The following is a 26784-nucleotide window of genomic DNA, read 5'->3' on the forward strand; positions in this document are numbered from 1 at the left end:
CGTCACAGTGAGGTCACTATGAGGTCACTACAGGGTCACAATGAGGTCACTATGGGGTCACAGTAAGGTCACTAAGAGGTCACTATTTGGTCACTATGGAGTCACTTTTGGGGTCACTGTGTGGCCACAAAGAGGTCACAATGAGGTCACTACGTGGTCACTATGGGGTCACTCTGAGGTCACAAAGTGGTCACTATGAGGCCACTTTGGGTTCACAATGAGGTCACTATGGAGTCACTTTTGGGGTCACTATGAAGTCCCTTTTGGGGTCACTCTGAGGTCACTAAGGGGTCATTTTGGGGTCACATCCCCCAAACTCTCTGACACCAAAACTAACTTTTCTTCTAACTTTTCCCTCAGACTTTTTTCCCTTTTTTCTTCAATCCCCCAAACCACTGCAGCTCCTTTATCATCCCCCATTCTCTCCACCCCATTATCACCATTTCCCATATTTCCCATATTTCCTCTCCATTTTTATCTTTTTCCCCATTCTGTCTTTAAGCTCCGCCCACCAACTCTGCTGCAGCCGAAAATTTCCATTTTCTGTGTTTTTTACCAGAAAAAACCTGTGGGGATCCTGGGGTGTTCTGCGTCCAATCCCAGAGCCCCCAAATTCCCCCCACACCCCAAATTCCGTCCCAAACCCAAATTCCCACAGACCCCAAATTCCATCCCAGATCCTAAATTCCATCCCAGACCCCAAACCCTCTTCAACATCACATTTTCCCCCCAGATCCCAAATTCCCCACAGACCCCATATTCCATCCCAGATCCCAAATTCCATCCCACATCCCAAATCCTCACCAACCTCACATTCTCCCCCAGACCCCAAATTCCATTCCAGCTCCCAAATCCCATCCCAGTCCCCAAATTCCATCCGAGATCCCAAATTCTACCCAGATCCTAAATTCCATCCCAGATCCCAAACCCTCTCCAACCTCATATTCTCCCCCAGACCCCAAATTCCATTCCAGCTCCCAAATTCCATCCCAGACCCCAAATTCCTCACAGATCCCAAATTCCACCCAGACCCCAAATTCCATCCAAGACCCCAAATTCCACCCAGACCCTAAATTCCATCCCAAACCTATATTTCACCCCAAATTCCACCCCAAATTCCATCCCAAATTCCACCCCAAATTCCATCTCAGACCTCCCCAAACCCCAAATCCCATTTTTTTTTTCACTCCATAGACCAAGTGCCAAAATCTCCTATTTTATTGAGCAAAGCAGAAAGGGGGAGAGGGAGATCTGGGGAGACCCCAAAACTGGGTGGGGTGGGTGGGACATCCCAACCCCAGGGTGTCCATCAGGGTCCAGGGGTGTCCAGAAGCTCCTGGTGGTTTCTCTGAGGTTCTCCTGGTGCCCACGAGGTTCTGCTGAAGGTTCTTCTGGTTTGTCTGCAGCGTTCTGGATTTGTCTGTGGGGTCCTTGAGGTGTCTATGGGTTTCTGGAGGTGCCTATGGGGTCCTTGGGCTGTCTGTGTGTTTTCAGAGGTGCCAGTGAGCTCCTCAGGGTATCCCTGCCATTCCAGAGATGGCCCTGAGGTACCTCGGACGTCCCCCAGGGCTCTCCACATCTTCCACCACCACCCTGATGACAGCGCTGCGGTCATTGGACATGGTGGCCGCCACACGGACGTGGCCGGCGCTGACGCTGGCACCACTCTGGTCATCACTCAGGACGATGCGGTCGGCCGCGCTGACCTCGTAGGCGGGACAACGTCCTTTCCCCATTCTGGTGAAGATGTCCGCCGGCTTGAGCTGGAGGTGACACTTGTCCAGGGAGATCTCCAGGCCCAGCACAAAGCGATTCATGAGGCAGTTCATGGGGTTGCAGAAGTAGATGGCCACGGTGAAGGTCTCGGCCTCGTAGGTCAGGATGCCCTCACAGCCCGCGATGATGGAGTTGGTGAAGTTGCAGTACACCTTAGAGCAAGGTGGCACCGAGGGACATGGGGGGACACAGGAGTAGCCATGGTGGAAGTGGGCCCTGGGGGGAGAAGTGGGAGTGGGGTCAGGGGAGATGGTGAAACCACTCCTGGGAGGAACTGGGATCAGGGGGAGATGGTGCCACCACCACTGGGAGGAGATGGGGTCAGGGGGAGATGGTGGTGGGACCAGGAGGACATGAAAAAACTCCTGGATATGGAACAAGCCCTGGAGATGATGTCACCCCTGCCGGAACTTGCTGCCACTATGGGATGAAGGTCCCACCAGAGCTGAACCCCAAGGGTCCTACTGCAACCAGAGCTCCCCACGATGTCCCCCTGTCCTCACCTGGGGTTCTTCAGGGTGATGTTCCTGGTGTTGTTGGAGATCTGAATCTCCACAGTGCGGCTCTGTCTACCTCCCATCCTGGCACGGGACCTTCTCAGCTCTGGGATTTCTTTCTCAGCTCCAGGATCTCCTCAGCTCCAGGATCTCCTCAGCTCCAGGATCTCCTCAGCTCCAGACCCTTCTCCCCCACTCCAGGGTCTCCTCCAGATGTTCTCAGCACATCCAGAGCTGTTTTTCCCCCAAAATGACCAGTCGGGCTCCAAGTGACCAACGGCTGTCACTGATGTCCCCAAGAATGACAGCTTTTGCTTTCACTGGAGGCTTCCCAAGCTCTGCCCCCTCCTTCCTGTTGAATTTTGGCAAAGTTACAGAATCCGGAGTGAAATGACCCAAAATTCACCCCAATTTGCTGAATCACTGGAGTCTCCAGTCTCAGGATGTCCCCAGCTCTGGGGACACACCTGGCACAGGTAGCTGGAGGTGCCACCTGCAGACCTCCTCCAATCTCACATTCCCCACCAGACCCCAAATTCCCCCCAATCCCAGATGTCCCCTCATCCCAAATCCCATTGTTTTCACTCTGAGGACCAAGTGCAAAATTTCCAATTTTATTGAGCAAAGCAAAACTGGGAGAGGGAAGTCTGGGTGTGGTCACCCCAAGAGAAGGACTTGGACAGCCCAACCCCAGGGTGTCCATGAGGGTCCAGGGGTGTCCAGAAGCTCCTGGTGGTTTCTCTGAGGTTCTCCTGGTGCTCACGAGGTTCTGCTGAAGGTTGTTCTGGGTTTTCAGCAGCATGCCTATGGGGTCCTGGGGGTGTCTATGGGGTTCTAGAGGTGCCTATGAGGTTCTAGAGGTGCCTATGAGCTCCTGGGGGTGTCTATAGGGTTCTAGATGTGTCTATGGGGTTATGGAGGTGCCTATGGGTTCCTTGAGGTGCCTATGGGGTTCTAGAGGTGCCTATGGGGTTCTAGAGGTGCCCATGGGGTTCTAGAGGTGTCTATGGGGTCCTTGAGGTGCCTGCCAGGTTCTGGGGGTGCCTATGGCTTTTTAGAGGTGCCTGTGGGGTGCTCAGGGCACTAATGACATTCCAGATACATCTCTGAGGTCCCACCAGGGATCTTCAAGGATCTCACTTCCCCTTTTTCCCCGGCCAGGGAGTGTCTACTTCCCCCCGATTCCTTCACCTCCACCCTGAGGACGGATCTCTTGGCGTTGGACATGGTGGCCTCCACCTTGACGGAGCCAGAGCACACCTGGGCGGGCTCCTGGCAGGTGGTCAGGTCTACACGGTGGGTGACCACGTTGTGGTCAGACTTTCCTTTCACCATGCGGCTGTAAGTGTCCTCCAGCTCGTTCACAGGGATCTTGCCCGGGGAAAGCTCCACGCCCAGCTGGGGGTAATATTGGTTGTGGTCGATGGGGTTGGAGAAGTAGATGGCCAAGCTGAAGGACTCGGCCTCGTAGACCAGGACCCCATTGCAGCCCCAGAACATGGTGTTGTTGGAGAACCGGCAGGAGCTGGAGGAGCCAGGGGCCACGGAAGGTTCTGGAGGGGTGACGCTGTGGCCACTGAAGAAGTAGATCCTGGGGGGAGGAAGTGGGGAGTGGGAGCGTGAAGAGGTGTTGGGAGAACTGGGAAATGGTCCTGGCAGCACTGGGAGGGGCTGGAGGTGTTGGGAGGTGGTTGGAGCTGGGAGATGATCCCAGCTTGGGATGAAGATCCCACCTCTGGGAGATGATCCCACCCCTGGGATGAAGATCTCGCCCCTTGGAGATGATCCCAGCCCTGGGATGAAGATCCCACCTCTGGGAGATGATCCCAGTCCTTGGCAGATGCTCCCATCCCAGGATGAAGATCCCACCAAGGGATGAAATCCCACCCCCTTGGACATGATCCCACCATGGATGAAGATCCCACCCTGAGCTGCCCCCCTGCACCCCTGATGTCCCCCCAGCCTCACCTGGGGTTCTCCAGGGTGAAATTCTTGGTGTTGTTGGAGATCTGGATCTCCACAGTGCGGCTCACTCCCCCTCCCATCCTGGCTCAGGACCTTCTCAGCTCTGGAATTTCTTTCTCAGCTCTAGGATCTCCTCAGCTCCAGGATCTCCTCAGCTCCAGGATCTCCTCAGCTCCAGACCCTTCTCCCCCACTCCAGGGTCTCTTCCAGATGTTCTCAGTAGATCCAGAGGTGATTTTCCCCACAAAATGACCACTCGGGCTCCAAGTGACCAACAGCCGTCACTGATGTCCCCAAGAATGACAGCTTTTGCTTCCCCTGGAGGCTTCCCAAGCTCCACCCCTTCCTTCCTGTAGAATTTTTTAAAGTTACAGAATTCGGAGTGAAATAACCCAAAATTCACCCCAATTTGCTGAATCCCTGAAGTCTCCAATCTCGGGATGTCCCCAGCTCTGGGGACACACCTGGCGCAGGTAGCTGGAGGTGCCACCTGCAGACCTCCTCCAATCTCACATTCCCCACCAGACCCCAAATTCCCCCCAATCCCAGATGTCCCCTCATCCCAAATCCCATTGTTTTCACTCTGAGGACCAAGTGCAAAATTTCCAGTTTTACTGAGCAAATCAGAAATGGGAGACAGAGCTCTGGGGAGACCCCAAACCAGGAGGAAGGACTTGGACAGCCCAACCCCAGGGTGTCCATCAGGGTCCAGGGGTGTCCAGAAGTTCCTGGTGGTTTCTCTGAGGTTCTCCTGGTGCCCACGAGGTTCTGCTGAAGGTTCTTCTGGAGTGTGTGAGGAGTTCTAATGGAGCCTGTGGGGTTCTAAAGATGCCTGCTGGTTTCCAGAGGTGCCTGTGAGGTTTTGAAGGTGGCTATAGGGTTCTAGAGGTGTCTATAGGGTTCTCGAGGTGCCTGTGGGGTTATAGGGCATCCTATAGGGTTCTAGAGGTGCTTATGGAGTTCTAGGTAGAATCCAATAGGGTTCTAGGGGTGCCTATGGGGTCCTTGGGGTGTCTGTGGGGTTCTGGAGGTGCCTATGGAGCTCTGGGGATGTCCATGTGGTTCTGGGGGTTCCTGGAGAGTTCTGGAGGTGTCCCTATGGTCCTGGAGGTGTCCATGGGGCTCCTCAGGTGTCCCTATGGTCCTGGAGGTGTCCATGGGGCTCCTCAGGTGTCCCTATGGTCCCAGGGATGCCCACTAAGTCCCTCCAAAGCTCCTGCAGGTTCTCCCTTCCCCTGGCTGTCCATCCCTCTGTCCATCCCTCTGTCCAGCCTCCCATCCGCCGGTACAACTCGTTCACATCCACCTTGACCACGGAGCTGCTGGCGTTGGACATGGTGGCCATCACCTGGACGGGATTGTTTCTCTTCTGGGCACAGTTGAAGTGAGGAGATCCAGGAGCTGAGGAGATCCCAGAGCTGAGAAAGAAATTCCAGAGCTGAAAAAGAGATTCCAGCACTGAGGGAGAAATCCATGAGCTGAGGAGATCCCGTGCCAGGATGGGAGGTCACTATGAGGTCACTTTTAGGGTCACTATGAGGTCACTGTGGGATCACAATGAGGCCATTTTTGGGTCACTATGAGGTCACTATTTGGTCACTATGGGGTCACTATGAGATCACTCTGTGATCACAGTGAGGTCACTATGGAGTCACTTTTGGGGTCACTATGAAGTCCCTTTTGGGGTCACTCTGAGGCCACTGTGGGGTCATTTTGGGGTCACAACCCCAAACTCTCTGACACCAAAACTAACTTTTCTTCTAACTTTTCCCTCAGACTTTTTTCCCTTTTTTCTTCAATCCCCCAAACCACTGCAGCTCCTTTATCATCCCCCATTCTCTCCACCCCATTATCACCATTTCCCATATTTCCCATATTTCTCCATCATTTTTATCTTTTTTCCCCATTCTGTCTTTAAGCTCTGCCCACCAACTCTGCTGCAGCCGAAAATTTCCATTTTCTGTGTTTTTTACCAGAAAAAACTGTGGGGATCCTGGGGTGTTCTGCGTCCAATCCCAGAGCCCCCAAATTCCCCCCAGACCCCATATTCCATCCCAGACCCCAAATTCCATCCCAGATCCCAAATTCCATCCCAGACCCCAAACCCTCTTCAACATCACATTTTCCCCCCAGATCCCAAATTCCCCACAGACCCCATATTCCATCCCAGATCCCAAATTCCATCCCAGATCCCAAATTCCATCCCGGATCCTAAATTCTGCCCAAGATCCCAAATTCTATCCCAGATCCCAAACCCTCTCCAACCTCATATTCCATCCCAAACCCAAATTCCCCCACAGACCCCAAATTCCCCACAGACCCCAAATTCCACCCCAAATTCCATCTCAGACCTCCCCAAACCCCAAATCCCATTTTTTTTTCACTCCATAGACCAAGTGCCAAAATCTCCTATTTTATTGAGCAAAGCAGAAAGGGGGAGAGGGAGATCTGGGGAGACCCCAAAACTGGGTGGGGTGGGTGGGACATCCCAGCCCCAGGGTGTCCATCCGGGACCAGGGGTGTCCAGAAGCTCCTGGTGGTTTCTCTGAGGTTCTCCTGGTGCCCACGAGGTTCTGCTGAAGGTTCTTCTGGTTTGTCTGCAGCGTTCTGGAGTTGTTTATGGGGTGCTTGGGATGTCTGTGGGGTTCTATAGGTGTCTATGGGGTTCTGGAGGTGCCTATGGTGCTCTGGGGATGTCCATGTGGTTCTGGGGGTTCCTGGAGAGTTCTGGAGGTGTCCCTATGGTCCTGGAGGTGTCCATGGGGCTCCTCAGGTGTCCCTATGGTCCCAGAGATGCCCACAAGGTCCCTCCGAAGCTCCTGCAGGATCTCCCTTCCCCTGGCTGTCCATCCCTCTGTCCACCCCTCTGTCCAGCCTCACATCCCCCATTTCACCTCGTCCACGTCCACCTTGACCACGGAGCTGCTGGCGTTGGACATGGTGGCCACCACCTGGACGGGATTGATTCCCATCTGGGCACAGCCAAAGTGAGTGCCCCGGGCAGACATGGTGACCACGCCTGGACATAAGGTCCTCTGGGCCATGTTGTCATAGACAAACTCCAGATTGCCCACTCTGACCTCCTGGCTCAGCTGCTTTGGGGACACGCTGTGGTCCAGGTCGTCATCGGAGATGTCCCAGCTCAGCCGGTTTGGGGACATGCTGTGGTCCAGGTGGACCGGGAAGATGTCCAGGCCCAGCCGGACTGGGGACACCTTGTGGTCCATGGGGTTGGAGAAGAAGATGGCCAAGGTGAAGGTCTCGGACTCGTAGGTCAGGATGCCCTCACAGCCTGGGGTGGTGGAGCTGGAGAACTTGCAGGAGTCCTTGGAGCCAGCAGGGAGTAAGGGACGGGGAGGGACAGAGCAGTGACCGCTGGGGAGGAAGGCCCTGGGGGAGATGGAGGTGAGGTCAGTGGAGATGGTGAGACCAGCACTGGGAGGAACTGGGAGGAACTGGGAGAGGGTGGAGATGATCCCATCATGGATGAAGATCCCACCCAGGATGAAGATCCCACCCCGATCAGCCCCCCAACACCCCAAGGGTCTCCCTGATGTCCCCCATGTTCTCACCTGGGGTTCCTCAGGGTGATGTCCTTGGTGTTGTTGTAGATCTGGAACTCCACAGACCTTTGGCTCTGCTCTGCTGCCATCTCGGCTGAGGATGTTCTCAGCTCTGGAATCTCCACACCTCTGGAATATCTCCTAATAACTGGGATCGCCTCAGCTCCGGGATCTCCTCAGCTCCGTGAATTTTGGGTCATTTCACTCCGGATTCTGTAACTTTAAAAAATTCAACAGGAAGGAAGGATGGGGTGGAGCTTGGGAAGCCTCCAGGGGAAGCGAAAGCTCTCGTTCTTGGGGACATCAGTGACAGCCGTTGGTCACTTGGAGCTTGAGGGGTCATTTTGTGGGGAAAATCCCCTCTGGATGTGCTGAGAACATCTGGAGGAGACCCTGGAGTGGGGGAGAAGGGTCTGGAGCTGAGGAGATCCTGGAGCTGAGATAGAAATCCTTGAGCTGAGCAGGTCCCGAGCCAGGATGGGAGGTGGATCGAGCCGCACTGTGGAGATCCAGATCTCCAACAACAGCAGGAATTTCACCCTGGAGAACCCCAAGTGAGTTTGGGGGGACATCAGGGGGGAAGCTCTGGGTGGGATCTTCATCCTCGGGTGGGATCTTCTTCATCCCAAACTGGGATCTTCATCCCAAGCTGGGATCATCTCCCAGCTCCCAGCCCCTCCCAACACCTCCAGCCCCTCCCAGTGCTGCCAGGACCATTTCCCAGTTCTCCCAACACCTCTTCACGCTCCCACTCCCCACTTCCTCCCCCCAGGATCTACTTCTACAGTAAGATATCCCCAAAAATCCCCAAAATATCCCCAAAAAACCCGAAATATCCCCAAAAAACCCCAAAATATCCCCAAAAAAACCCCAAAATATCGCCAAAAAACCCCAAAATATCCCCAAAAATCCCCAAAATATCCCCAACCCTGCACCCCCCCAGTTCTCCTCTCCCCTCTTTTTTGGCTTTGCTGATTAAAAAAATGGAATTTTTGCACTTCAGCCACGTGGTGGAAACTGGGAATTTTGGGGAATTTTGGGGATTTGAGGGATTTGGGGAATTTGGGAGATTTGGGGAATTTTTTTGGGAATTGTGGTCAGTATGAGGTCACTTTTGGGGTCACTATGAGGTCACCATGAGGTCACAATGGTCACTATGAGGCCACTTTGGGGTCACAATGAGGCCACTTTGGGGTCACTCTGAAGTTCCTTTTGGGGTCACTCTGAGGCCACTGTGGGGTCATTTTGGGGTCACAACCCCAAACTCTCTGACACCAAAACTAACTTTTCTTCTAACTTTTCCCTCAGACTTTTTTCCCTTTTTTCTTCAATCCCCCAAACCACTGCAGCTCCTTTATCATCCCCCATTCTCTCCACCCCATTATCACCATTTCCCATATTTCCCATATTTCCCCTCCATTTTTATCTTTTTTCCCCGTTCTGTCTTTAAGCTTCACCCACCAACTCTGCTGCAGCCGAAAATTTCCATTTTCTGTGTTTTTTACCAGAAAAAACCTGTGGGGATCCTGGGGTGTTCTGTGTCCAATCCCAGAGCCCCCAAATTCCATCCCAAATTCTGTGCCAAATCCCAAATTCCATCCCAAATCCATCCCACATCCCAAACTCTCTCCAACCTCATACTCTCCCCCAGACCCTAAATTCCCCCCAGATCCCAAATTCCACCCCAAATTCCAAATTCCATCCCAGATCCCAAATTTCATCCCAGACCCAAATTCCATCCCAAATCCCAAATTCCACCCCAGACCCCAAATTCTACCCAGACCCCAAATTCCATCCCAAACCTAAATTCCCCACAGATCCCAAATTCCGTCCAAGATCCCAAATTCCATCCCACATCCCAAATCCTCACCAACCTCACATTCTCCCCCAGACCCCAAAATGCCATTCCACCTCCCAAATTCCATTCCAGACCCCAAATTCCATCCGAGATCCCAAATTCTACCCAGATCCTAAATTCCATCCCAGACCCCAAACCCTCTTCAACATCACATTTTCCCCCCAGATCCCAAATTCCCCACAGACCCCATATTCCATCCCAGATCCCAAATTCCATCCCAGATCCCAAATTCCCACAGATCCCAAATTCCATCCCAGATCCCAAATTCCACCCCGGATCCTAAATTCTGCCCAAGATCCCAAATTCTATCCCAGATCCCAAACCCTCTCCAACCTCATATTCCATCCCAAACCCAAATTCCCCCCCAGACCCCAAATTCCATCCCAGATCCCAAATTCCATCCCAGATCCCAAACCCTCTCCAACCTCATATTCTCCCCCAGACCCCAAATTCCATTCCAGCTCCCAAATTCCATCCCAGACCTCAAATTCCCCCCAGACCCCAAATTTCACCCCAGATCCCAAATTCCCCACAGACCCCAAATTCCATCCCAAACCCAAATTACCCACAGACCCCAAATTCCATCCCAGACCCCAAATTCTACCCAGACCCCAAATTCCATCCCAGACCCCAAATTCCATCCCAGATCCCAAATTCTGCCCCAGACCCCAAATTCCACCCAGATCCCAAATTCTACCCAGACCCCAAACCCTCTTCAACATCACATTTCCCCCCAGATCCCAAATTCTATCACAAACCCAAATTCCCCACAGACCCCAAATTCCACCCCAAATTCCATCTCAGACCTCCCCAAACCCCAAATCCCATTTTTTTTTTCACTCCATAGACCAAGTGCCAAAATCTATTTTATTGAGCAAAGCAGAAAGGGGGAGAGGGAGATCTGGGGAGACCCCAAAACTGGGTGGGGTGGGTGGGACATCCCAGCCCCAGGGTGTCCATCAGGGTGCTGCGGTGTCCAGAAGCTCCTGGTGGTTTCTCTGAGGTTCTCCTGGTGCCCACGAGGTTCTGCTGAAGGTTCTTCTGGTTTGTCTGCAGCGTTCTGGAGTTGTTTATTGGGTCCTTGGAATGTCTGTGGGGTTCTGTAGGTTCCTATGGGGTTCTAGATGTTTCTATGGGGTTTCTATAGGTGCCTATGGGGTTCCAGAGGTGCCTATGGGGTTCTATAGGTGTCTGTGGGGTTCTGGAGGTGCCTATGGAGCTCTGGGGATGTCCATGTGGTTCTGGGGGTTCCTGGAGAGTTCTGGAGGTGTCCATGGGGCTCCTCAGGTGTCCCTATGGTCCCAGAGATGCCCACAAAGTCCCTCCGAAGCTCCTGCAGGTTCTCCCTTCCCCTGGCTGTCCATCCCTCTGTCCATCCCTCTGTCCAGCCTCACATCCCCCAGTTCACCTCGTCCACGTCCACCTTGACCACGGAGCTGCTGGCGTTGGACATGGTGGCCATCACCTGGACGGGATTGATTCTCATCTGGGCACAGTTGAATTGAGTGCCCCGGGCAGACATGGTGACCACGCCTTGACCAGAGGTCCTCTGGGCCATGTTGTCATAGACAAACTCCAGATTGCCCAGTCTGACCTCCCGGCTCAGCCAGTCTGGGGACATGCTGTGGTCCAGGAGGACTGGGGAGATCTCCAGGCCCAGCCGGACTGGGGACACCCCGTGGCCCATGGGGTTGGAGAAGAAGATGGCCAAGGTGAAGGTCTCGGACTCGTAGGTCAGGATGCCCTCACAGCCTGGGGTGGTGGAGCTGGAGAACTTGAAGGAGTCCTTGGAGCCAGGAGGGACCGAGGGACGGGGAGGGATGGAGCAATGACCTCTGGGGAGGAAGGTCCTGGGGGAGATGGAGGTGAGGTCAGTGGAGATGGTGAAACCAGCACTGGGAGGAACTGGGAGGAACTGGGAGATGGTGGAGATGATCCCACCATGGATGAAGATCCCACCCCGAGCAGCCCCCCAACACCCCAAGGGTCTCCCCGATGTCCCCCATGTTCTCACCTGGGGTTCCTCAGGGTGATGTCCTTGGTGTTGTTGTAGATCTGGAACTCCACAGACCTTTGGCTCTGCTCTGCTGCCATCTTGGCTGAGGATGTTTCCATGTCTGGAATCTCCACAGTGGAACGTTGACTCAGCTCTGGGATCTCCTCAGCTCTGAGATATCCTCAGCTCCCGGCTCTCCTCAGCTCCAGGATCTCCTCAGCTCCAAGGTCTCCTCAACTCTGGGATCTCCTCAGCTCCAGGATCTCCTCAGCTCCAGGGTCTCCTCCAGGTGTTCCCAGCAGCTCCAGAGCTCTTTTCTCACTCTCCCCAACGACTCCCTCGGGATCAAGGTCACCTGGTCTCCAACAACCTTTGATCCTCAGCAATGAGAACTTTCGCTTTCACCGGAGCCTTCCCAAGCCCCGCCCCTTCCTTCCCATGGACTTTTATGAAAATATCCAAAATTCACCCAGATTTGGTGAATCCCTGAAGTTCCCAATCTCGGGATCTCCCTGGCTCAGGAGGGACACACCTGGCGCAGGTAGCTGGGGTGCTGTGGGACACGTGGGGCTTTGGGGTTCCCATAGCGGCACAGCAGTGATTGAACTGGTGGAACTGGTTTGTCTCTCCAGCAGAACTGGTGGAACTGGTTGAACTGGTTTATCCAAGTCCCACCCAGTGAGGGTCTCAAGTTCTCCCCCAATCCCATTTCTCCCTCCCCTGCTCCCCCCTGATCCCAAACCCCCCCAGATCCCAAATCTCCCCCAATCCCAAATCTCCCCCTTTATCCCTGAGTCCCCCAGATCCCACATTCTTTCCCAGATCAAGGTTTTCCCAAAATCCTAAATCTCCCCAAATCCCCCCACAAGCCCCCTATAACCTCAGACCTTCCCGTTCCCACATTTCCCCCCAGTTCCAAACTCCAACCCCACCATCCCAGACCCCTCCAGACCCCAAATCCCAGTTTCTCCCAGTTTGGTTTTCACTCCACTCAACAACTTGTGAAATTCTCCATTTATTGAGCAAAGCAGAAAGGGAGTGAGGGCGTGGGACATCCCAATCCTGGGGTGTCCAGAAGGTCCTGGTGGTTTCTCCGAGGTTCTCCTGGTGCCCACTAGGTTCTGCTGAAGCGTCTTGTGGTATGCAGGGTTCTAGAGGTGCCTATGGTGTCCTTGGGATATCTACGGGGTCGTTGGGGTGTCTATGGGGTTCTGTAGGTGCCTATGGGGTCCTTGGGGTGTCTATGTGGTTCTGGGAGTTCCTGGAGAGTTCTGGAGGTGTCCCTATGGTCCTGGAGGTGTCCATGGGGCTCCTCAGGTGTCCCTATGGTCCCAGGGATGCCCACAAGGTCCCTCCGAAGCTCCTGCAGGTTCTCCCTTCCCCTGGCTGTCCATCCCTCTGTCCATCCCTCTGTCCATCCCTCTGTCCAGCCTCACATCCCCTAGTTCCACTCCTTCACATCCACCTTGACCACGGAGCTGCTGGCGTTGGACATGGTGGCCACCACCTGGACGGGACTGATTCTCATCTGGGCACAGTTGAATTGAGTGCCCCGGGCAGACATGGTGACCACGCCTTGACCAGAGGTCCTCTGGGCCATGTTGTCATAGACAAACTCCAGATTGCCCACTCTGACCTCCCGGCTCAGCCAGTCTGGGGACATGCTGTGGTCCAGGTGGACTGGGGAGATCTCCAGGCCCAGCCGGACTGGGGACACCCCGTGGCCCATGGGGTTGGAGAAGAAGATGGCCAAGGTGAAGGTGTTGGACTCGTAGGTCAGGATGCCCTCACAGCCTGGGGTGGTGGAGCTGGAGAACTTGAAGGAGTCCTTGGAGCCAGGAGGGACCGAGGGACGGGGAGGGATGGAGCAATGACCCCTGGGGAGGAAGGTCCTGGGGGAGATGGAGGTGAGGTCAGTGGAGATGGTGAAACCAGCACTGGGAGGAACTGGGATCACTGGCAGATGGTGGAGATGATCCCACCCAGGATGAAGATCCCACCCAGGATGAAGATCCCACCATGGATGAAGATCCCACCCCGAGCAGCCCCCCAACACCCCAAGGGTCTCCCTGATGTCCCCCATGTTCTCACCTGGGGTTCCTCAGGGTGATGTCCTTGGTGTTGTTGTAGATCTGGAACTCCACAGACCTTTGGCTCTGCTCTGCTGCCATCTTGGCTGAGGATGTTTCCAGCTCTGGAATCTCCACAGTGGAACGTTGACTCAGCTCTGGGATTTCCTCAGCTCTGAGATCTCCTCTCCGTTGTCTCCTCCAGGTGTTCCAGTCCCACCCAGAGGTGTTTCCCCACTGCCACGCCCTGCTCGCACTCTGATTTCCCAATTCCCAAACTTTCCATCACTCTCAGGAAATCACGAACTTTCAGTTTCCCCGAAACTCTTCCCAAGCTCCACCCCTTCCTTCCCATTGGCTCTCCCGGCCTAAATCAACCCCAAATTCACCTGGATTTGGTGAATCCCTGAAGTCACCAATCCCAGGATCTCCCTGGCTCAGGAGGGACACACCTGGCGCAGGTAGCTGGGGTGCTGTGGGACACGTGGGGCTTTGGGGTCCCCATAGCGGCACAGCAGTGATTGAACTGGTTGAACTGGTTTGTCTCTCCAGCAGAACTGGTGGAACTGGTTGAACTGGTTTATCCAAGTCCCACCCAGTGAGGGTCTCAAGTTCTCCCCCAATCCCATTTCTCCCTCCCCTGCTCCCCCCTGATCCCAAACCCCCCCAGATCCCAAATCTCCCCCAATCCCAAATCTCCCCCTTTATCCCTCAGTCCCCCAGATCCCACATTCTTTCCCAGATCAAGGTTTTCCCAAAATCCTAAATCTCCCCAAATCCCCCCACAAGCCCCCTATAACCTCAGACCTTCCCATTCCCACATTTCCCCCCAGTTCCAAACTCCAACCCCACCATCCCAGACCCCTCCAGGCCCCAAATCCCAGTTTCTCCCAGTTTAGTTTTCACTCCACTCAACAACTTGTGAAATTCTCCTTTTATTGAGCAAAGCAGAAAGGGAGTGAGGGAGGTCTGAGAGGAGACCTGGAAACTGGAGAGGGGGTGGGACATCCCAACCCCAGGGTGTCCATGTGGGTCTCAGGGTGTCCAGAAGCTCCTGGTGGTTTCTCTGAGGTTCTCCTGGTGCCCACGAGGTTCTGCTGAAGGTTCTTCTGGTTTATCTGCAGCAATCTAGAGTTGCCTGTGGGGTCCTTGAGGTGCCTATGGGGTCCTTGAGGTGCCTATGGGGTCCTTGGGCTGTCTATGTGTTTTTAGAGGTGCCTGTTAGGTCCTCAGGGTACCCATGCCCTTCCAGAGATGTCTCTGAGGTCCCACCAAAGCTCCCTCAGGATCTCACTCACTCAGAACCTTTTTCCTCGGCCAGGGAGGGTCTATTTTCCTCCAGTTCCTTCACCACCACCCTGAGGACGGATCTCTTGGCGTTGGACATGGTGGCCTCCACCTTGATGGAGCCAGAGCACACCTCAGCGGGCTCCTGGCAGGTGGTCAGGTTTACGCGGTGGGTGGCCATGTTGCGGTGAGGCTTTCCTTTCACCATGCGGGTGTAAGTGTCCTCCAGCTCGTTCACAGGGATCTTGTCCGGGGAAAGCTCCAAGCCCAGCTGGGGGTAATATTTGTTGTAGTCGATGGGGTTGGAGAAGTAGATGGCCAAGCTGAAGGACTCGGCCTCGTAGACCAGGACCCCATTGCAGCCCCAGAACATGGTGTTGTTGGAGAACAGGCAGGAGCTGGAGGAGCCAGGGGCCACGGAAGGTTCTGGAGGGGTGACACTGTGGCCACTGAAGAAGTAGATCCTGGGGGGAGGAAGTGGGGAGTGGGATTGTAAAGAGGCAGTGGGAGAACTGGGAAATGGTCCTGGCAGCACTGGGAGGGGCTGGAGGTGTTGGGAGGTGGTGGGAGCTGGGAGATGATCTCACCCCGGGAGATGACCCCAGCTTGGGATGAAGATCCCACCCACTGGGAGATGATCACACCCCAGGATGAAGATCCCACCCCCTTGGAGATGGTCCCACCCCCTTGGAGATGGTCCCACCTCTGGGAGATGATCCCACCCAGAGCTTCCCCCCTGCACCCCTGATGTCCCCCCAGCCTCACTTGGGCTTCTCCAGGGTGAAATTCCTGCTGTTGTTGGAGATCTGGATCTCCACAGTGCGGCTCGATCCACCTCCCATCCTGGCACAGGATCTTCTCAGCTCAGGAATTTCTTTCTCAGCTCCAGGATCTCCTCAGCTCCGGGATCTCCTCAGCTCCAGACTCTTCTGCCCCACTCCAGGGTCTCCTCCAGATGTTCTCAGCACATCCAGAGTTGTTTTTCCCCACAAAATGACCCCTCGGGCTCCAAGTGACCAACAGCTGTCACTGATGTCCCCAAGATCGAGAGCTTTCGCTTTCACTGGAGGCTTCGCAAGCTCCGCCCCTTCCTTCCTTCCTGTTGAATTTTTTAAAGTTACAGAATCCGGACTGAAATGACCCAAAATTCACCCCAATTTGCTGAATCGCTGGAGTCTCCAATCTCAGATGTCCCCAGCTCTGGGGACACACCTGGCACAGGTATCTGGAGGTGCCACCTGCAGACCTCCTCCAATCTCACATTCCCCACCAGACCCCAAATTCCCCCCAATCCCAGATGTCCCCCCATCCCAAATCCCATTGTTTTCACTCTGAGGACCAAGTGCAAAATTTCCAATTTTATAGGACAAATCAGAAATGGGAGAGGGAGATCTGGGGAGACCCCAAAACAGGAGGAAGGACTGGGGCAGTTCAACCCCAGGGTGTCCATCAGGGTCCAGGGGTGTCCAGGAGGTCCCAGGACTGGGCAGGACCTCTAGAACTCTTCACACCCCAGAACAACCTTCTGCAGAACCTCGTGGGCACCAGGAGAACCTCAGAGAAACCACCAGGACCTTCTGGACACCCCTGGACCCTCATGGACACCCTGGGGTTGGGCTGTCCAAGTCCCTCTTTCGGGGTGGCCACACCCAGACTGCCCTCTCCCATTTTTGCTTTGTTCAATAAAATCAGAATTTTTGCACTTGGTCATCAGAGTGAACACAATGGGATTTGGGATCTCAGGAGGGTCTGGGATAGAGTGGAGAAATCTGGTATTGGGGTTGGGGGTCTGAGATGGAGGGAAGAAATTGGGGGTGTGGCATGGGGATTTGGGATTGGTGGGAACAAACGAAACCAAAATCTGTTGGCCAATGGGAAGGGAGAGGGTGGAGCTGCAACCTTCAGCAGGTAATTACAGTGCAAAGTCCAGATTTCAAGGAAATCCCAGAGCTTCCTGGAATTGACAATCAGAGGTTCCTAACAGCCCCAAGTAGAACTTCACCCTCAGGGAGTGGCCATGGCTGTGCCGATAAAACCAGGAGGAGGTCCTGGAGTGAGGAGAGAAGAGTCTGGAGCTGAGGAGATCCTGGAGCTGAGGAGATCCTGGAGCTGAGGAGATCCTGGAGCTGAGGAGATCCTGTGCCAGGATGGCAGCTGAGCAGAGGCAGAGCTCTCTGGAGATCCAGATCTCCAACAAGACCAAGAACATCACCCTGAAGAACCCCAGGTGAGGCTGGTGGGACATCGGGGAGTCCCTTTGGGTGTTCAGGGGCAGCTCAGGGTGGGATCTTCATCCTGGTGGGATCTTCATCCTGGATGGGATCTTCATTCCCTGGTGGAAACTTCATCCTGGGCTGGTGATTTTCATCCTGGGTTTTCCCCATCTTCCAATGTTCCCAGCACTTCCCACCCATCCCAGCCCCACCTCACTGACCTCACCCCTCATTTCCCCCCAGGATGGTGGATGAACAAATCTCCACCCCTCCCAGGCCACAGTTGCCCCCCGGCTCCTCCGACTCCTGCCGCTTCTCCAGCTTTCCTGACTCCAGGGACATCGTGGGTCTCCTGATCTACGAGGCTGAGTCCTTCACCTTGGCCATCTTCATCAGCATCCCTGAGGAGCAGGATGATCATCCCCAGGTGCTGCAGCTGGAGGTGTCCCTGGACAAGGCTCACCTGGGCAATTTGGAGGAAATATCTCCCTACATATCCTTGGGATGGGATCTTCCCGACTCCGACAGCACCACCATGTGCCGCGGTGAGTTCCCCGGAAAAGTCCAGGGGACGGTCAAGCTGAGCGCTGGCCCTGTCAGGGTGAGAGCCACCGTGTCCCACGGCCTGAGCTCCTTCCTCGAGGTGCTGCTGATGGACAAGGGGGAATTCGAGGAGGCATTGGCATGTCAAGGATGCTGTACGCAGTCCTAGAAACCCATAGGTGCCCCCAGAACTGGGCAGGACCTCTAGAACTCCTCACACCCCAGAAGAACCTTCAGCAGAACCTCGTGGGCACCACGAGAACCTCGGAGAAACCACCAGGAGCTTCTGGACACCCCAGGACCCTGATGGACACCCTGGGGTTGGGATGTCCCACCCCCTCTCCAGTTTCCAGGTCTCCTCCCAGACCTCCCTCACTCCCTTTCTGCTTTGCCCAATAAAAGGAGAATTTCACAAGTTGTTGAGTGGAGTGAAAACTAAACTGGGAGAAACTGGGATTTGGGGTCTGGAGGGGTCTGGGATGGTGGGGTTGGAGTTTGGAACTGGGGGGAAATGTGGGAATGGGAAGGTCTGAGGTTATAGGGGGCTTGTGGGGGGATTTGGGGAGATTTAGGATTTTGGGAAAACCTTGATCTGGGAAAGAATGTGGGATCTGGGGGACTGAGGGATAAAGGGGGAGATTTGGGATTGGGGGAGATTTGGGATCTGGGGGGGTTTGGGATCAGGGGGGAGCAGGGGAGGGAGAAATGGGATTGGGGGAGAACTTGAGACCCTCACTGGGTGGGACTTGGATAAACCAGTTCAACCAGTTCCACCAGTTCTGCTGGAGAGACAAACCAGTTCAACCAGTTCCACCAGTTCTGCTGGAGAGACAAACCAGTTCAACCAGTTCAATCACTGCTGTGCCGCTATGGGGACCCCAAAGCCCCACGTGTCCCACAGCACCCCAGCTACCTGCGCCAGGTGTGTCCCCCGAGTTGGGGACATCCCGGGATTGGGAACTTCAGGGATTTAGCAAATCCGGGTGAATCTGGGGTCATTTCACTCCGGATTCTGTAACTTTGCCAGAAAGTTTCTTTTTTTTCTTTCTTTCTTTTCCGGATTTTGTAACTTTTCTGTAACTAAAAATTCAACAGGAAGGAAGGAAGGGCGGAACTTATGAAGCTTCCTGTGAAAGCGAAAGTTCTCATTGCTGAGGATCAAAGGTTGTTGGAGACCAGGTGACCTTGATCCCGAGGGAGTCGTTGGGGAGAGTGAGAAAAGAGCTCTGGAGCTGCTGGGAGCACCTGGAGGAGACCCTGGAGCTGAGGAGATCCTGGAGCTGAGGAGATCCCGGAGCTGAGGAGATCCCATGCCAGGACGGGAGGGGGACAGAGCTGCTCTCTGGAGATCCAGATCTCCAACAACACCAGGAACATCAACCTGAAGAACCACAAGTGAGCACAGGGGGGACACTGGGGAGACCCGCAGAGTGTTGGGCTTGGGATGTTCATCCTGGGCTGGGAATCTTCATCCCTTGGTGGGATCTTCATTTCCTAGTGGGATCTTCATCCCCAGGTGGGATCTTCATCCCCAGGTGGGATCTTCATTTCCTGGTGGGATCTTCATCCCAGAGGTTTTCCCATCTCCAGATGTTCCCAGCACCTCCCACCCATCCCAGCCCCACCTCGCTGACCTCACCCCTCATTTCCCCCCAGGATGTTGGATGAACAAATCTCCACCCCTCTCAGGCCGCAGTTGCCCCCCGGCTCCTCCGACTCCTGCCGTTTCTCCACCATTCCTGGCTCCATGGACATCACGGGACTCCTGATCTACGAGGCTGAGTCCTTCACCTTGGCCATCCTTGTCTACATCCCCGAGGAGCAGAGCCGTTGTCCCTGCCTGCTGGAGCTGGAGCTGTCCCTGGACAAGGTTCACCTGGGCGAGTTGGAGGAAGTCGCATGAGCAAGGAGTGGGATCTTCCCAACGCTGACAACACCACCGTGTCCCGCTGTGAGTTCTGTAGTAAGGTCCAGGGGACAATCATGCTGAACAGGGTGACAGCCACCATGTCCCAGGAGCCGAGCTCCCTCGTCAAAGTCATGCTGGAGGAACAGGTTAAGTCCTAGGAGGAATTGAAACCCCCAGAGTAGCCATGGAGGCACCTCCAGAACCCCAGAGAAACCTCCAGCAGAACCTCGTGAGCACCAGGAGAACCTCAGAGAAACCACCAAGACCTTATGGACACCCCCTGGACCCTCATGGACACCCTGGGGTTGGGCTGTCCAAGTCCCTCTTTTGGGGTGGCCACACCCAGACTTCCCCCTCCCAGTTTTTGACTTGCTCACTAAAATTGGGATTTTTGCACTTGGTCCTCAAAGTTAAAAAAATGGGATTTGGGATCTCAGGAGGGTCTGGGATTGGGGGGAATTTGAGGTCTGGTGGGGAATGTGAGATTGGAGGAGGTCTGCAGGTGGCACCCCAGCTACCTGTGCCAGGTGTGTCCCCAGAGCTGGGGACATCCCGAGATTGGAGACTCCAGTGATTCACCAAATCAGGGTGAATTTTGGGTCATTTCACTCCGGATTCTGTAACTTTAAAAAATTCATCAGGAAGGAAGGAAGGGGTGGAGCTTGGGAAGCCTCCAGGGGAAGCGAAAGCTCTCGATCTTGGGGACATCAGTGACAGCTGTTGGTCACTTGGAGCCTGAGGGGTCATTTTGGGGGTAAAACCAGCTCTGGATCTGCTGAGAACATCTGGAGGAGACCCTGGAGTGGGGGAGAAGGGTTTGGTGCTCAGGAGATCCTGGAGCTGAAGAGATCCTAGAGCTGAGGAGATCCTGGAGCTGAGGAGATCCCTGAGCTGAGGAGATCTTGAAGCTGAGGAAGAAGATTCCAGAGCCAAGAATATTCCAAGCCATTCCAATCATGTTGGATGTGCTGGACCATGATGTGGAGATCCAGATCTCCAACGACACCAAGAACATCACCCTGAAGAACCCCAGGTGAGGACAGGGGACATTGTGGGGAGCCCGGGCTGGAGTGGGACCCTTGGGGTTCAGCTCTGGTGGGACCTTCATCCCATAGTGGCAGCAAGTTCCGGCAGGGGTGACGTCATCTCCAGGGCTTGTTCCATCTCCAGTGGTTTTTCATGTCCTCCTGGTCCTACCACCATCTCCCCCTGATCCCAGTTCCTCCTAGTGGGTGGTGGCACCATCTCCCCCTGATCCCAGTGCTGGTGGCATCATCTCCCAACGATCCCAGTGACCCCAGTGCTGGTGGCGCCACCTCCCAACAGTGACAGCACCATCTCCCACTTCCTCCCACTGATGGTGGCACCATCTCCCCCTGATCCCAGTTCTTCCCAGTCGGTGGTGGCACCATCTCCCAGTGACCCAAGTGGTGGTGGGACCATCTCCCCCTGATCCCATCTCCTCCCAGTGGTGGTTTCACAATCTCCCAGTGACCCCAGTGGGTGGTTTCACCATGTCCCAGTGATCTCAGTTCCTCCCAGCAGTGGTGTCACCATCTCCCCTGACCCCACTCCCACTTCTCCCCTCAGGGCCCACTTCCACCATGGCTACTCCTGTGTCCCCCCATGTCCCTCGGTGCCACCTCGCCATGAGGTGTCCTGCCACTTCACCAACTCCATCATCGCGGGCTGTGAGGGCATCCTGACCTACGAGGCCAAGACCTTCACCGTGGCCATCTACTTCTGCAACCCCATGTACTACTTCCTGAATTCCGTTGCACTGGGCCTGGAGATCTCCCTGGAGAAGTGTCACCTCCAGCTCAACCCGGAGGACATCTTTGCCAGAATGGTCAAAGGATGTTCTTCCACCAACAAGGTCAGCGCGGCCGAACACGTCGTCCTGAGTGATGACCAGAACGGTGCCAGCGTCAGCGCCGGCCACGTCCATGTGGTGGCCACCATGTCCAATGGCCGCAGGGCTGTCATCAGGGTGGTGGTGGAAGATGTGGAGAGCCCTGGGGGAAAAGAACAGGAAAAGTGAGATCCTGGATGACCGCTGGGGGAACTTCAGTGACATCTTTGGAAAGGCAGGGATTCCCCTAAGACACCATAGACGCCTCTAAAAAGCCAGAGAAAGCTCTAGAACCCCAAAGGCACCTCAAGGACCCCATAGACACCCCCAGGACCCCACAGGCAACTCTAGAAGGCTGCTGACAACTCAGAACAACCTTCAGCAGAACCTCATGGGCACCAGGAGAACCTCAGAGAAACCACCAGGACCTCCTGGACACCCCTGCACCCTCATGGACACCCTGGGGTTGGGCTGTCCAAGTCCTTCTCTTGGGGTGGCCACACCCAGACTGCCCTCTCCCGGTTTTGCTTTGCTCAATAAAATCAGAATTTTTGCACTTGGTCCTCAGAGTGAAAACAATGGGATTTGGGATGAGGGGACATCTGGGATTGGGGGGAATTTGGGGTCTGGTGGGGAAGGTGAGATTGGAGGAGGTCTGCAGGTGGCACCTCCAGCTACCTGTGCCAGGTGTGTCCTTCCCAAGCCAGGGACATCCCAGGATTGGAGACTTCAGGGATTCACCAAATCCGGGTGAATTTTGGGTCATTTCACTCCGGATTCTGTAACTTTGCCAAAATTCAACAGGAAGGAAGGAAGGGGCGGAGCTTGGGAAGCCTCCGGTGAAAGCGAAAACTCTCGATCTTGGAGACATCAGTGACGGCTGTTGGTGACTTGGAGCCCGAGGGTTCATTTTGTGGGGAAAATCACCTCTGGATCTACTGAGAACATCTGGAGGAGACCCTGGAGTGGGGGAGAAGGGTCTGGAGCTGAGGAGATCCTGGAGCTGAGGAGGTCCCAGAGCTGAGAATGTCCTGTGTCCTGATGCCTCCCTACACTGTGGGGATCCAGATCTCCAACAAGACCCAAACCATCACCCTGGCGGACCCCTTGTGAGACTGGGGGACCCTCGGGGTGCAGCTCTGGGTGGGATCTTCATCCTGGGTGGGATCATCTCCATGGCGTTAGGGTTGGGATCATCTCCAAAGGGTTGGGATCATCTCCAAAGGGTTGGGATCATCTCCAGGGGTTGGGATCATCTCCATGGCATTTGGGATCATCTCCAAAGGGTTGGGATCATCCCCCAGGGATTGGGATCATCTCCAAAGGGTTGGGATCATCTCCAGGGGTTGGGATCATCTCCAGGGATTGGGATCATCTCCAAAGGGTTGGGATCATCTCCAAAGGGTTGGGATCATCTCCAGGGGTTTGGGATCATCTCCAGGGGTTGGGATCATCTCCAAAGGGTTGGGATCATCTCCAGGGGTTGGGATCATCTCCAGGGATTTGGGATCATCTCCAAAGGGTGGGATGACCTCCAGGTATTGATCCATTCCCAGTTCTCCCACCGCCCCTCCATGACCCCAAACCTCACTTCCTCCCGCCAGGACCTACATGTACCACACCGAGATCCTTGTCAACCCCAAGCCTTCCGTGCCTCCTGGATCCTCCAGCTCCTTCCAACTGAGACACTACTTCCTAGTCTTTGGCTGTGGAGTACTCTTGTCCTACAGGCTCGAGTCCTTCATCTTGAACATCTGCTTCTGCACAAGTGTACCTTCCCGAAAGGTGGGCCTGGAGCTCTACCTGGGCGCCGCTCAGCGGTGTAGCCCAGATGTCATCTTCAAACGCATGGCCCAGGGGACTCAGCCACCTCCCAGCGGGACCTTTGTGTCACAGTGGGTCGACATGAGGGGACAACAGGGGGACATCCAGCTGAGCCTTGGCCCGCTCAGGGTGACGGGCACCGTGTCCAAGGTGTGGGTAACGTCCGTTGCGTCGGTGCTGATGAACAATCCGCAGGACACCTGGTACCCTTGCATGGAGGTGGTGGTGGAGGAGCAGGCGAGGGTGCTGAGAATGACACCCCTGTGCCCAGGGAGAGGTGGCCAGGAGACGGGAGAACCTGCGGGACCTTCAGGGACCATGGTGGGCAGTGCTGGAACTGCATGGAAGCCATGAGAGCCCTGCAGGCACCTCTAGAACCCCATAGGTACACCCAGAACCCCATAGGAACCTCCAGAACCCCATAGGCACCACCAGAAACCCATAGACACCTCCAGAACCTCATAGGAACCTCCAGAACCCCATAGGCACCTATAGAAACCCATAGACATGTCTAAAATCCAATAGGAACTTCTAGAACCCTGTGGACACTTCTACAACCCTATAGGCACCTCTAGAACCCTACAGATGCACCTAGGACCCCATAGGAACCTCTGAAACTCTGGAAACACCTATAGAACCTTGTAAGACACTCTATACCCCATAGGCACCTCTAGAACCCTATAGACACCTCTAAAACCCTGTAGGAACCTATAGAACTGTGTAGGACCCTCTAAGACCCCATAGGCGCCTCTAGAACCCAAAAGACACCTATAGAAACTCATAAATGTTTATAGAACCCGATAAACATCTATAGAACCCAATAGCCAGAATAGAACCCTCTAGACACCTCCAGAACCCTCTAGACACCTGCAGAACCTTCTAGAGTCCTGGACACACCTACAGAACCTTGTAGGACCTTCTAGAAACCTATAGGCACCTCTAGAACCCTGCAGGCCTCAAGAAGATTTGGGAGAACCTCGTGGGCACCAGGAGAACCTCAGAGAAACCACCAGGAGCTTCTGGACACCCCTGGACCCTGATGGACACCCTGGGGTTGGGATGTCCCACCCACCCCACCCAGTTTTGGGGTCTCCCCAGATCTCCCTCAGCTTCTTTTTGCAATAAAAGCAGAATTTTAGAAGTTGAGCTGTGGAGTGAAGAAACTGAGATTTGGGATCTGGGGGGAGATTTGGGATTGAGGGGAGATTTGGGATCTGGGGGGGTTTGGGATCAGGGGGTTTGGGGAGGGTCTGGGATTGTGGGAAGGTCTGGGATGGGGGGACCTGTAAAACCAGTTAAACCAGTTACACCAGTTAAACCAGTTTAGTTACAGAAACAAACCAGTTACACAAGTTAAACCAGTGCAGTCAGAGAAACAAACCAGTTAGACCAGTTATACTGGAGAGTTAAACCAGTTAGACCAGTCCAGTTACAGAAATAAACCAGTTGAACCAGTCACACCAGTTAAACCAGTTCCTTAGAGAAATAAACCAGTTACACTAGTTACACTGGAGAATGAAACCAGTTACACCAGTTAAACCAGTTAAACCAGTTAAACCCATTCCCCGCTCCTTTCAGGGAACCCAACCCCGCCCCCAGCCCCTCCCCCACCCCAGCTACCTGTGCCAGGTGTGTCCCCAGAGCTGGGGACATCCCGAGATTGGAGACTCCAGTGATTCACCAAATCCGGGTGAATTTTGGGGCATTTCACTCCGGATTCTGTAACTTTAAAAAATTCAACAGGAAGGAAGGGGCAGAGCTTGGGAAGCCTCCAGGGGAAGCGAAAGCTCTCGATTTTGGGGACATCAGCGACGGCCATTGGTCACTGGGAGCCCGAGGGGTCATTTTGGGGTGAAAATCACCTCTGGATGTGCTGAGAACATCTGGAGGAGACCCTGGAGTGGGGGAGAAGGGTCTGGAGCTGAGGAGATCCTGGAGCTGAGGAGATCCTGGAGCTGAGGAGATCCTGGAGCTGAGGAGATCTTAGAGCTGAGAAAGAAATCCCAGAGCCGAGAAGGTCCTGTGCCAAGATGGGAGGGGGAGTGAGCCGCACTGTGGAGATCCAGATCTCCAACAACACCAAGAATTTCACGCTGGAGAACCCCAGGTGAGGCTGGAGGACCCTTGCAGTGCAGGGGGGCAGCTCTGGGTGGGATCTTCATCCATGGTGGGTCCAAGGGGGTGAGATTTCATCCCAGGGTGGGATCGTCATCCTGGGGTGGGAGCATCTGCCAAGGGCTGGGATCATCTCCCAGAGGTGGGATCTTCATCCCAGGCTGGGATCATCTCCCGGGGTGAGATCATCTCCCAGCTCCCACCACCTCCCAACACCTCCAGCCCCTCCCAGTGCTGCCAGGACCATTTCCCAGTTCTCCCACTGCCTCTTTACAATCCCACTCCCCACTTCCTCCCCCCAGGATCTACTTCTTCAGTGGCCACAGTGTCACCCCTCCAGAACCTTCCGTGGCCCCTGGCTCCTCCAGCTCCTGCCGGTTCTCCAACAACACCATGTTCTGGGGCTGCAATGGGGTCCTGGTCTACGAGGCCGAGTCCTTCAGCTTGGCCATCTACTTCTCCAACCCCATCGACCGCAACCGGTTTTCCCCCCAGCTGGGCTTGGAGCTTTCCCCGGGCAAGATCCCTGAGGATGAATTGGAGGACACTTACACCCGCATGGTGAAAGGAAAGTCTGACCCTAACGTGGTCACCCACCGCGTAGACCTGACCACCTGCCAGAGGCCTGCCCAGGTGTGCTCTGGCTCCCTCAAGGTGGAGGCCACCATGTCCAACGCCAAGAGCTCCGTCCTCAAGGTGGAGGTGAAGGAATCGGGGGGAATCGACACCCCCTGGCCGGGGAAAAAGGGGAAGGGAGATCCTGGGAGATCCCTGGTGGGACCTCAGAGATGTATCTGGAACGTCATTAGTGCCCTGAGCACCCCACAGGCACCTCTGAGAGACATAGGCACCCCCAGAACCTGGCAGGCACCTCCAGAACCCCATAGGCACCTCTAGAACCCCATAGGCACCTCCAGAACCCCATAGACACCCCCAGGAACCCATAGACACCTCTAGAACCTCATAGGCACCTCCATAACCCCATAGGCACCCCAAGGACCCCATAGGCACCTCTAGAACCTCATAGACACCCCCGGGACCCCATAGATACCTCAAGGACCCCATAGGCACCTCAAGGACCTCATAGGCACCCCCAGGACCCCATAGGCATGCTGCTGAAAACCCAGAAGATCCTTCAGCAGAACCTCGTGAGCACCAGGAGAACCTCAGAGAAACCACCAGGACCTTCTGGACACCCCTGGACCCTCATGGACACCCTGGGGTTGGGCTGTCCAAGTCTCTCTTTCGGGGCGACCACACTCAGACTTCCCTCTCCCGGTTTTGCTTTGCTCAATAAAATTGGAAATTTTGCACTTG

At 54.9% G+C, this 26784-nt stretch overlaps 10 protein-coding genes across 19 annotated transcripts in view; 4 read left to right on the forward strand and 6 right to left on the reverse strand.

Moving 5' to 3' along the window:
* Positions 1 to 1286: 1286 nt before the first annotated feature.
* Positions 1287 to 2726, reverse strand: LOC146422896 (uncharacterized). Its single transcript, XM_085045731.1, has 2 exons — positions 2280 to 2726; positions 1287 to 1992 (listed from the first exon to the last, which is right to left on the reverse strand). The coding sequence occupies exons 1-2, from the start codon at positions 2354 to 2356 to the stop codon at positions 1512 to 1514; spliced, it is 558 nt and encodes a 185-aa protein (XP_084901857.1). The 5' UTR covers positions 2357 to 2726; the 3' UTR covers positions 1287 to 1511.
* A 145-nt stretch (positions 2727 to 2871) lies between these two features.
* Positions 2872 to 4495, reverse strand: LOC146422897 (uncharacterized). 2 transcript variants are annotated; one of them, XR_014847879.1, is made up of 3 exons: positions 4242 to 4495; positions 3294 to 3864; positions 2872 to 3233 (listed from the first exon to the last, which is right to left on the reverse strand). XR_014847879.1 is itself a non-coding variant. In XM_085045717.1 (2 exons), the coding sequence occupies exons 1-2, from the start codon at positions 4316 to 4318 to the stop codon at positions 3357 to 3359; spliced, it is 585 nt and encodes a 194-aa protein (XP_084901843.1). In that variant the 5' UTR covers positions 4319 to 4492; the 3' UTR covers positions 2872 to 3356. The 2 variants fall into 2 exon arrangements, 1 of the variants encoding a protein (XP_084901843.1); XM_085045717.1 differs by having other exon boundaries at positions 2872 to 3864; positions 4242 to 4492.
* A 1133-nt stretch (positions 4496 to 5628) lies between these two features.
* Positions 5629 to 26784, forward strand: part of LOC146422898 (uncharacterized) — a 30844-nt gene continuing 9688 nt past the window's right edge. The window contains exons 1-2 of one of the 7 annotated variants that reach the window (XM_085045715.1): positions 5629 to 5744; positions 8286 to 8355. In XM_085045715.1, the coding sequence (XP_084901841.1) occupies positions 5738 to 5744; positions 8286 to 8355 (77 nt within the window). In that variant the 5' untranslated portion in view covers positions 5629 to 5737. Of the gene's footprint in view, positions 5745 to 8236; positions 8356 to 22181; positions 22557 to 24869; positions 25460 to 26784 lie in introns of those variants that run through there. The other 6 variants (XM_085045711.1, XM_085045712.1, XM_085045714.1 and 3 more) reach the window with 6 other exon arrangements.
* Positions 7115 to 7962, reverse strand: LOC146422899 (uncharacterized). Its single transcript, XM_085045377.1, has 2 exons — positions 7811 to 7962; positions 7115 to 7628 (listed from the first exon to the last, which is right to left on the reverse strand). The coding sequence occupies exons 1-2, from the start codon at positions 7888 to 7890 to the stop codon at positions 7115 to 7117; spliced, it is 594 nt and encodes a 197-aa protein (XP_084901503.1). The 5' UTR covers positions 7891 to 7962.
* On the forward strand, positions 8134 to 22059 carry LOC146422900 (uncharacterized). 3 transcript variants are annotated; one of them, XM_085045737.1, is made up of 3 exons: positions 8134 to 8265; positions 17146 to 17238; positions 21267 to 22059. In XM_085045737.1, exons 2-3 carry the CDS (start codon positions 17159 to 17161, stop codon positions 21715 to 21717), a joined length of 531 nt encoding a protein of 176 aa, XP_084901863.1. In that variant the 5' UTR covers positions 8134 to 8265; positions 17146 to 17158; the 3' UTR covers positions 21718 to 22059. The 3 variants fall into 3 exon arrangements, with proteins under 3 accessions (XP_084901863.1, XP_084901862.1, XP_084901864.1); XM_085045736.1 differs by lacking the exon at positions 21267 to 22059 and adding an exon at positions 17468 to 18182; XM_085045738.1 differs by lacking the exons at positions 8134 to 8265; positions 17146 to 17238 and adding an exon at positions 20382 to 20709 and having other exon boundaries at positions 21267 to 22054.
* On the reverse strand, positions 10527 to 11946 carry LOC146422901 (uncharacterized). Its single transcript, XM_085045730.1, has 2 exons — positions 11674 to 11946; positions 10527 to 11509 (listed from the first exon to the last, which is right to left on the reverse strand). Exons 1-2 carry the CDS (start codon positions 11772 to 11774, stop codon positions 11050 to 11052), a joined length of 561 nt encoding a protein of 186 aa, XP_084901856.1. The 5' UTR covers positions 11775 to 11946; the 3' UTR covers positions 10527 to 11049.
* LOC146422902 (uncharacterized) lies at positions 12935 to 14323 on the reverse strand. Its single transcript, XM_085045740.1, has 2 exons — positions 13747 to 14323; positions 12935 to 13547 (listed from the first exon to the last, which is right to left on the reverse strand). The coding sequence occupies exons 1-2, from the start codon at positions 13824 to 13826 to the stop codon at positions 13097 to 13099; spliced, it is 531 nt and encodes a 176-aa protein (XP_084901866.1). The 5' UTR covers positions 13827 to 14323; the 3' UTR covers positions 12935 to 13096.
* LOC146422903 (uncharacterized) lies at positions 14644 to 16204 on the reverse strand. The gene is made up of 2 exons (XM_085045739.1): positions 15777 to 16204; positions 14644 to 15475 (listed from the first exon to the last, which is right to left on the reverse strand). Exons 1-2 carry the CDS (start codon positions 15851 to 15853, stop codon positions 15019 to 15021), a joined length of 534 nt encoding a protein of 177 aa, XP_084901865.1. The 5' UTR covers positions 15854 to 16204; the 3' UTR covers positions 14644 to 15018.
* On the forward strand, positions 18981 to 26314 carry LOC146422904 (uncharacterized). Its single transcript, XM_085045379.1, has 3 exons — positions 18981 to 19162; positions 25770 to 26241; positions 26309 to 26314. Exons 2-3 carry the CDS (start codon positions 25861 to 25863, stop codon positions 26312 to 26314), a joined length of 387 nt encoding a protein of 128 aa, XP_084901505.1. The 5' UTR covers positions 18981 to 19162; positions 25770 to 25860.
* On the forward strand, positions 22519 to 24498 carry LOC146422905 (uncharacterized). Its single transcript, XM_085045729.1, has 3 exons — positions 22519 to 22637; positions 23133 to 23508; positions 23624 to 24498. The coding sequence occupies exons 1-3, from the start codon at positions 22555 to 22557 to the stop codon at positions 23735 to 23737; spliced, it is 573 nt and encodes a 190-aa protein (XP_084901855.1). The 5' UTR covers positions 22519 to 22554; the 3' UTR covers positions 23738 to 24498.

This window comes from Lichenostomus cassidix, unplaced genomic scaffold (genome assembly GCF_008360975.1).
Source record: "Lichenostomus cassidix isolate B80296 unplaced genomic scaffold, HeHo_3.0 HiC_scaffold_38, whole genome shotgun sequence".
Taxonomy (NCBI): domain Eukaryota; kingdom Metazoa; phylum Chordata; class Aves; order Passeriformes; family Meliphagidae; genus Lichenostomus; species Lichenostomus cassidix.

Coding starts and splice junctions, on each gene's coding strand:
- LOC146422896 (XM_085045731.1), bottom strand. CDS start 2,356: ATGGGAGGTAGACAGAGCCGCACTGTGGAGATTCAGATCTCCAACAAC. Junction 1,993..2,279: donor ATCACCCTGAAGAACCCCAG/GTGAGGACAGGG, acceptor TTCTCCCCCCAG/GGCCCACTTCCACCATGGCT.
- LOC146422897 (XM_085045717.1), bottom strand. CDS start 4,318: ATGGGAGGGGGAGTGAGCCGCACTGTGGAGATCCAGATCTCCAACAAC. Junction 3,865..4,241: donor TTCACCCTGGAGAACCCCAG/GTGAGGCTGGGG, acceptor TCCTCCCCCCAG/GATCTACTTCTTCAGTGGCC.
- LOC146422899 (XM_085045377.1), bottom strand. CDS start 7,890: ATGGCAGCAGAGCAGAGCCAAAGGTCTGTGGAGTTCCAGATCTACAAC. Junction 7,629..7,810: donor ATCACCCTGAGGAACCCCAG/GTGAGAACATGG, acceptor CATCTCCCCCAG/GGCCTTCCTCCCCAGCGGTC.
- LOC146422901 (XM_085045730.1), bottom strand. CDS start 11,774: ATGGAAACATCCTCAGCCAAGATGGCAGCAGAGCAGAGCCAAAGGTCT. Junction 11,510..11,673: donor ATCACCCTGAGGAACCCCAG/GTGAGAACATGG, acceptor CATCTCCCCCAG/GACCTTCCTCCCCAGAGGTC.
- LOC146422902 (XM_085045740.1), bottom strand. CDS start 13,826: ATGGCAGCAGAGCAGAGCCAAAGGTCTGTGGAGTTCCAGATCTACAAC. Junction 13,548..13,746: donor ATCACCCTGAGGAACCCCAG/GTGAGAACATGG, acceptor CATCTCCCCCAG/GACCTTCCTCCCCAGGGGTC.
- LOC146422903 (XM_085045739.1), bottom strand. CDS start 15,853: ATGGGAGGTGGATCGAGCCGCACTGTGGAGATCCAGATCTCCAACAAC. Junction 15,476..15,776: donor TTCACCCTGGAGAAGCCCAA/GTGAGGCTGGGG, acceptor TCCTCCCCCCAG/GATCTACTTCTTCAGTGGCC.
- LOC146422900 (XM_085045736.1), top strand. CDS start 17,159: ATGGCAGCTGAGCAGAGGCAGAGCTCTCTGGAGATCCAGATCTCCAAC. Junction 17,239..17,467: donor ATCACCCTGAAGAACCCCAG/GTGAGGCTGGTG, acceptor ATTTCCCCCCAG/GATGGTGGATGAACAAATCT.
- LOC146422905 (XM_085045729.1), top strand. CDS start 22,555: ATGTCCTGTGTCCTGATGCCTCCCTACACTGTGGGGATCCAGATCTCC. Junction 22,638..23,132: donor ATCACCCTGGCGGACCCCTT/GTGAGACTGGGG, acceptor TCCTCCCGCCAG/GACCTACATGTACCACACCG. Junction 23,509..23,623: donor GCACCGTGTCCAAGGTGTGG/GTAACGTCCGTT, acceptor CCCTGTGCCCAG/GGAGAGGTGGCCAGGAGACG.
- LOC146422904 (XM_085045379.1), top strand. CDS start 25,861: ATGTTCTGGGGCTGCAATGGGGTCCTGGTCTACGAGGCCGAGTCCTTC.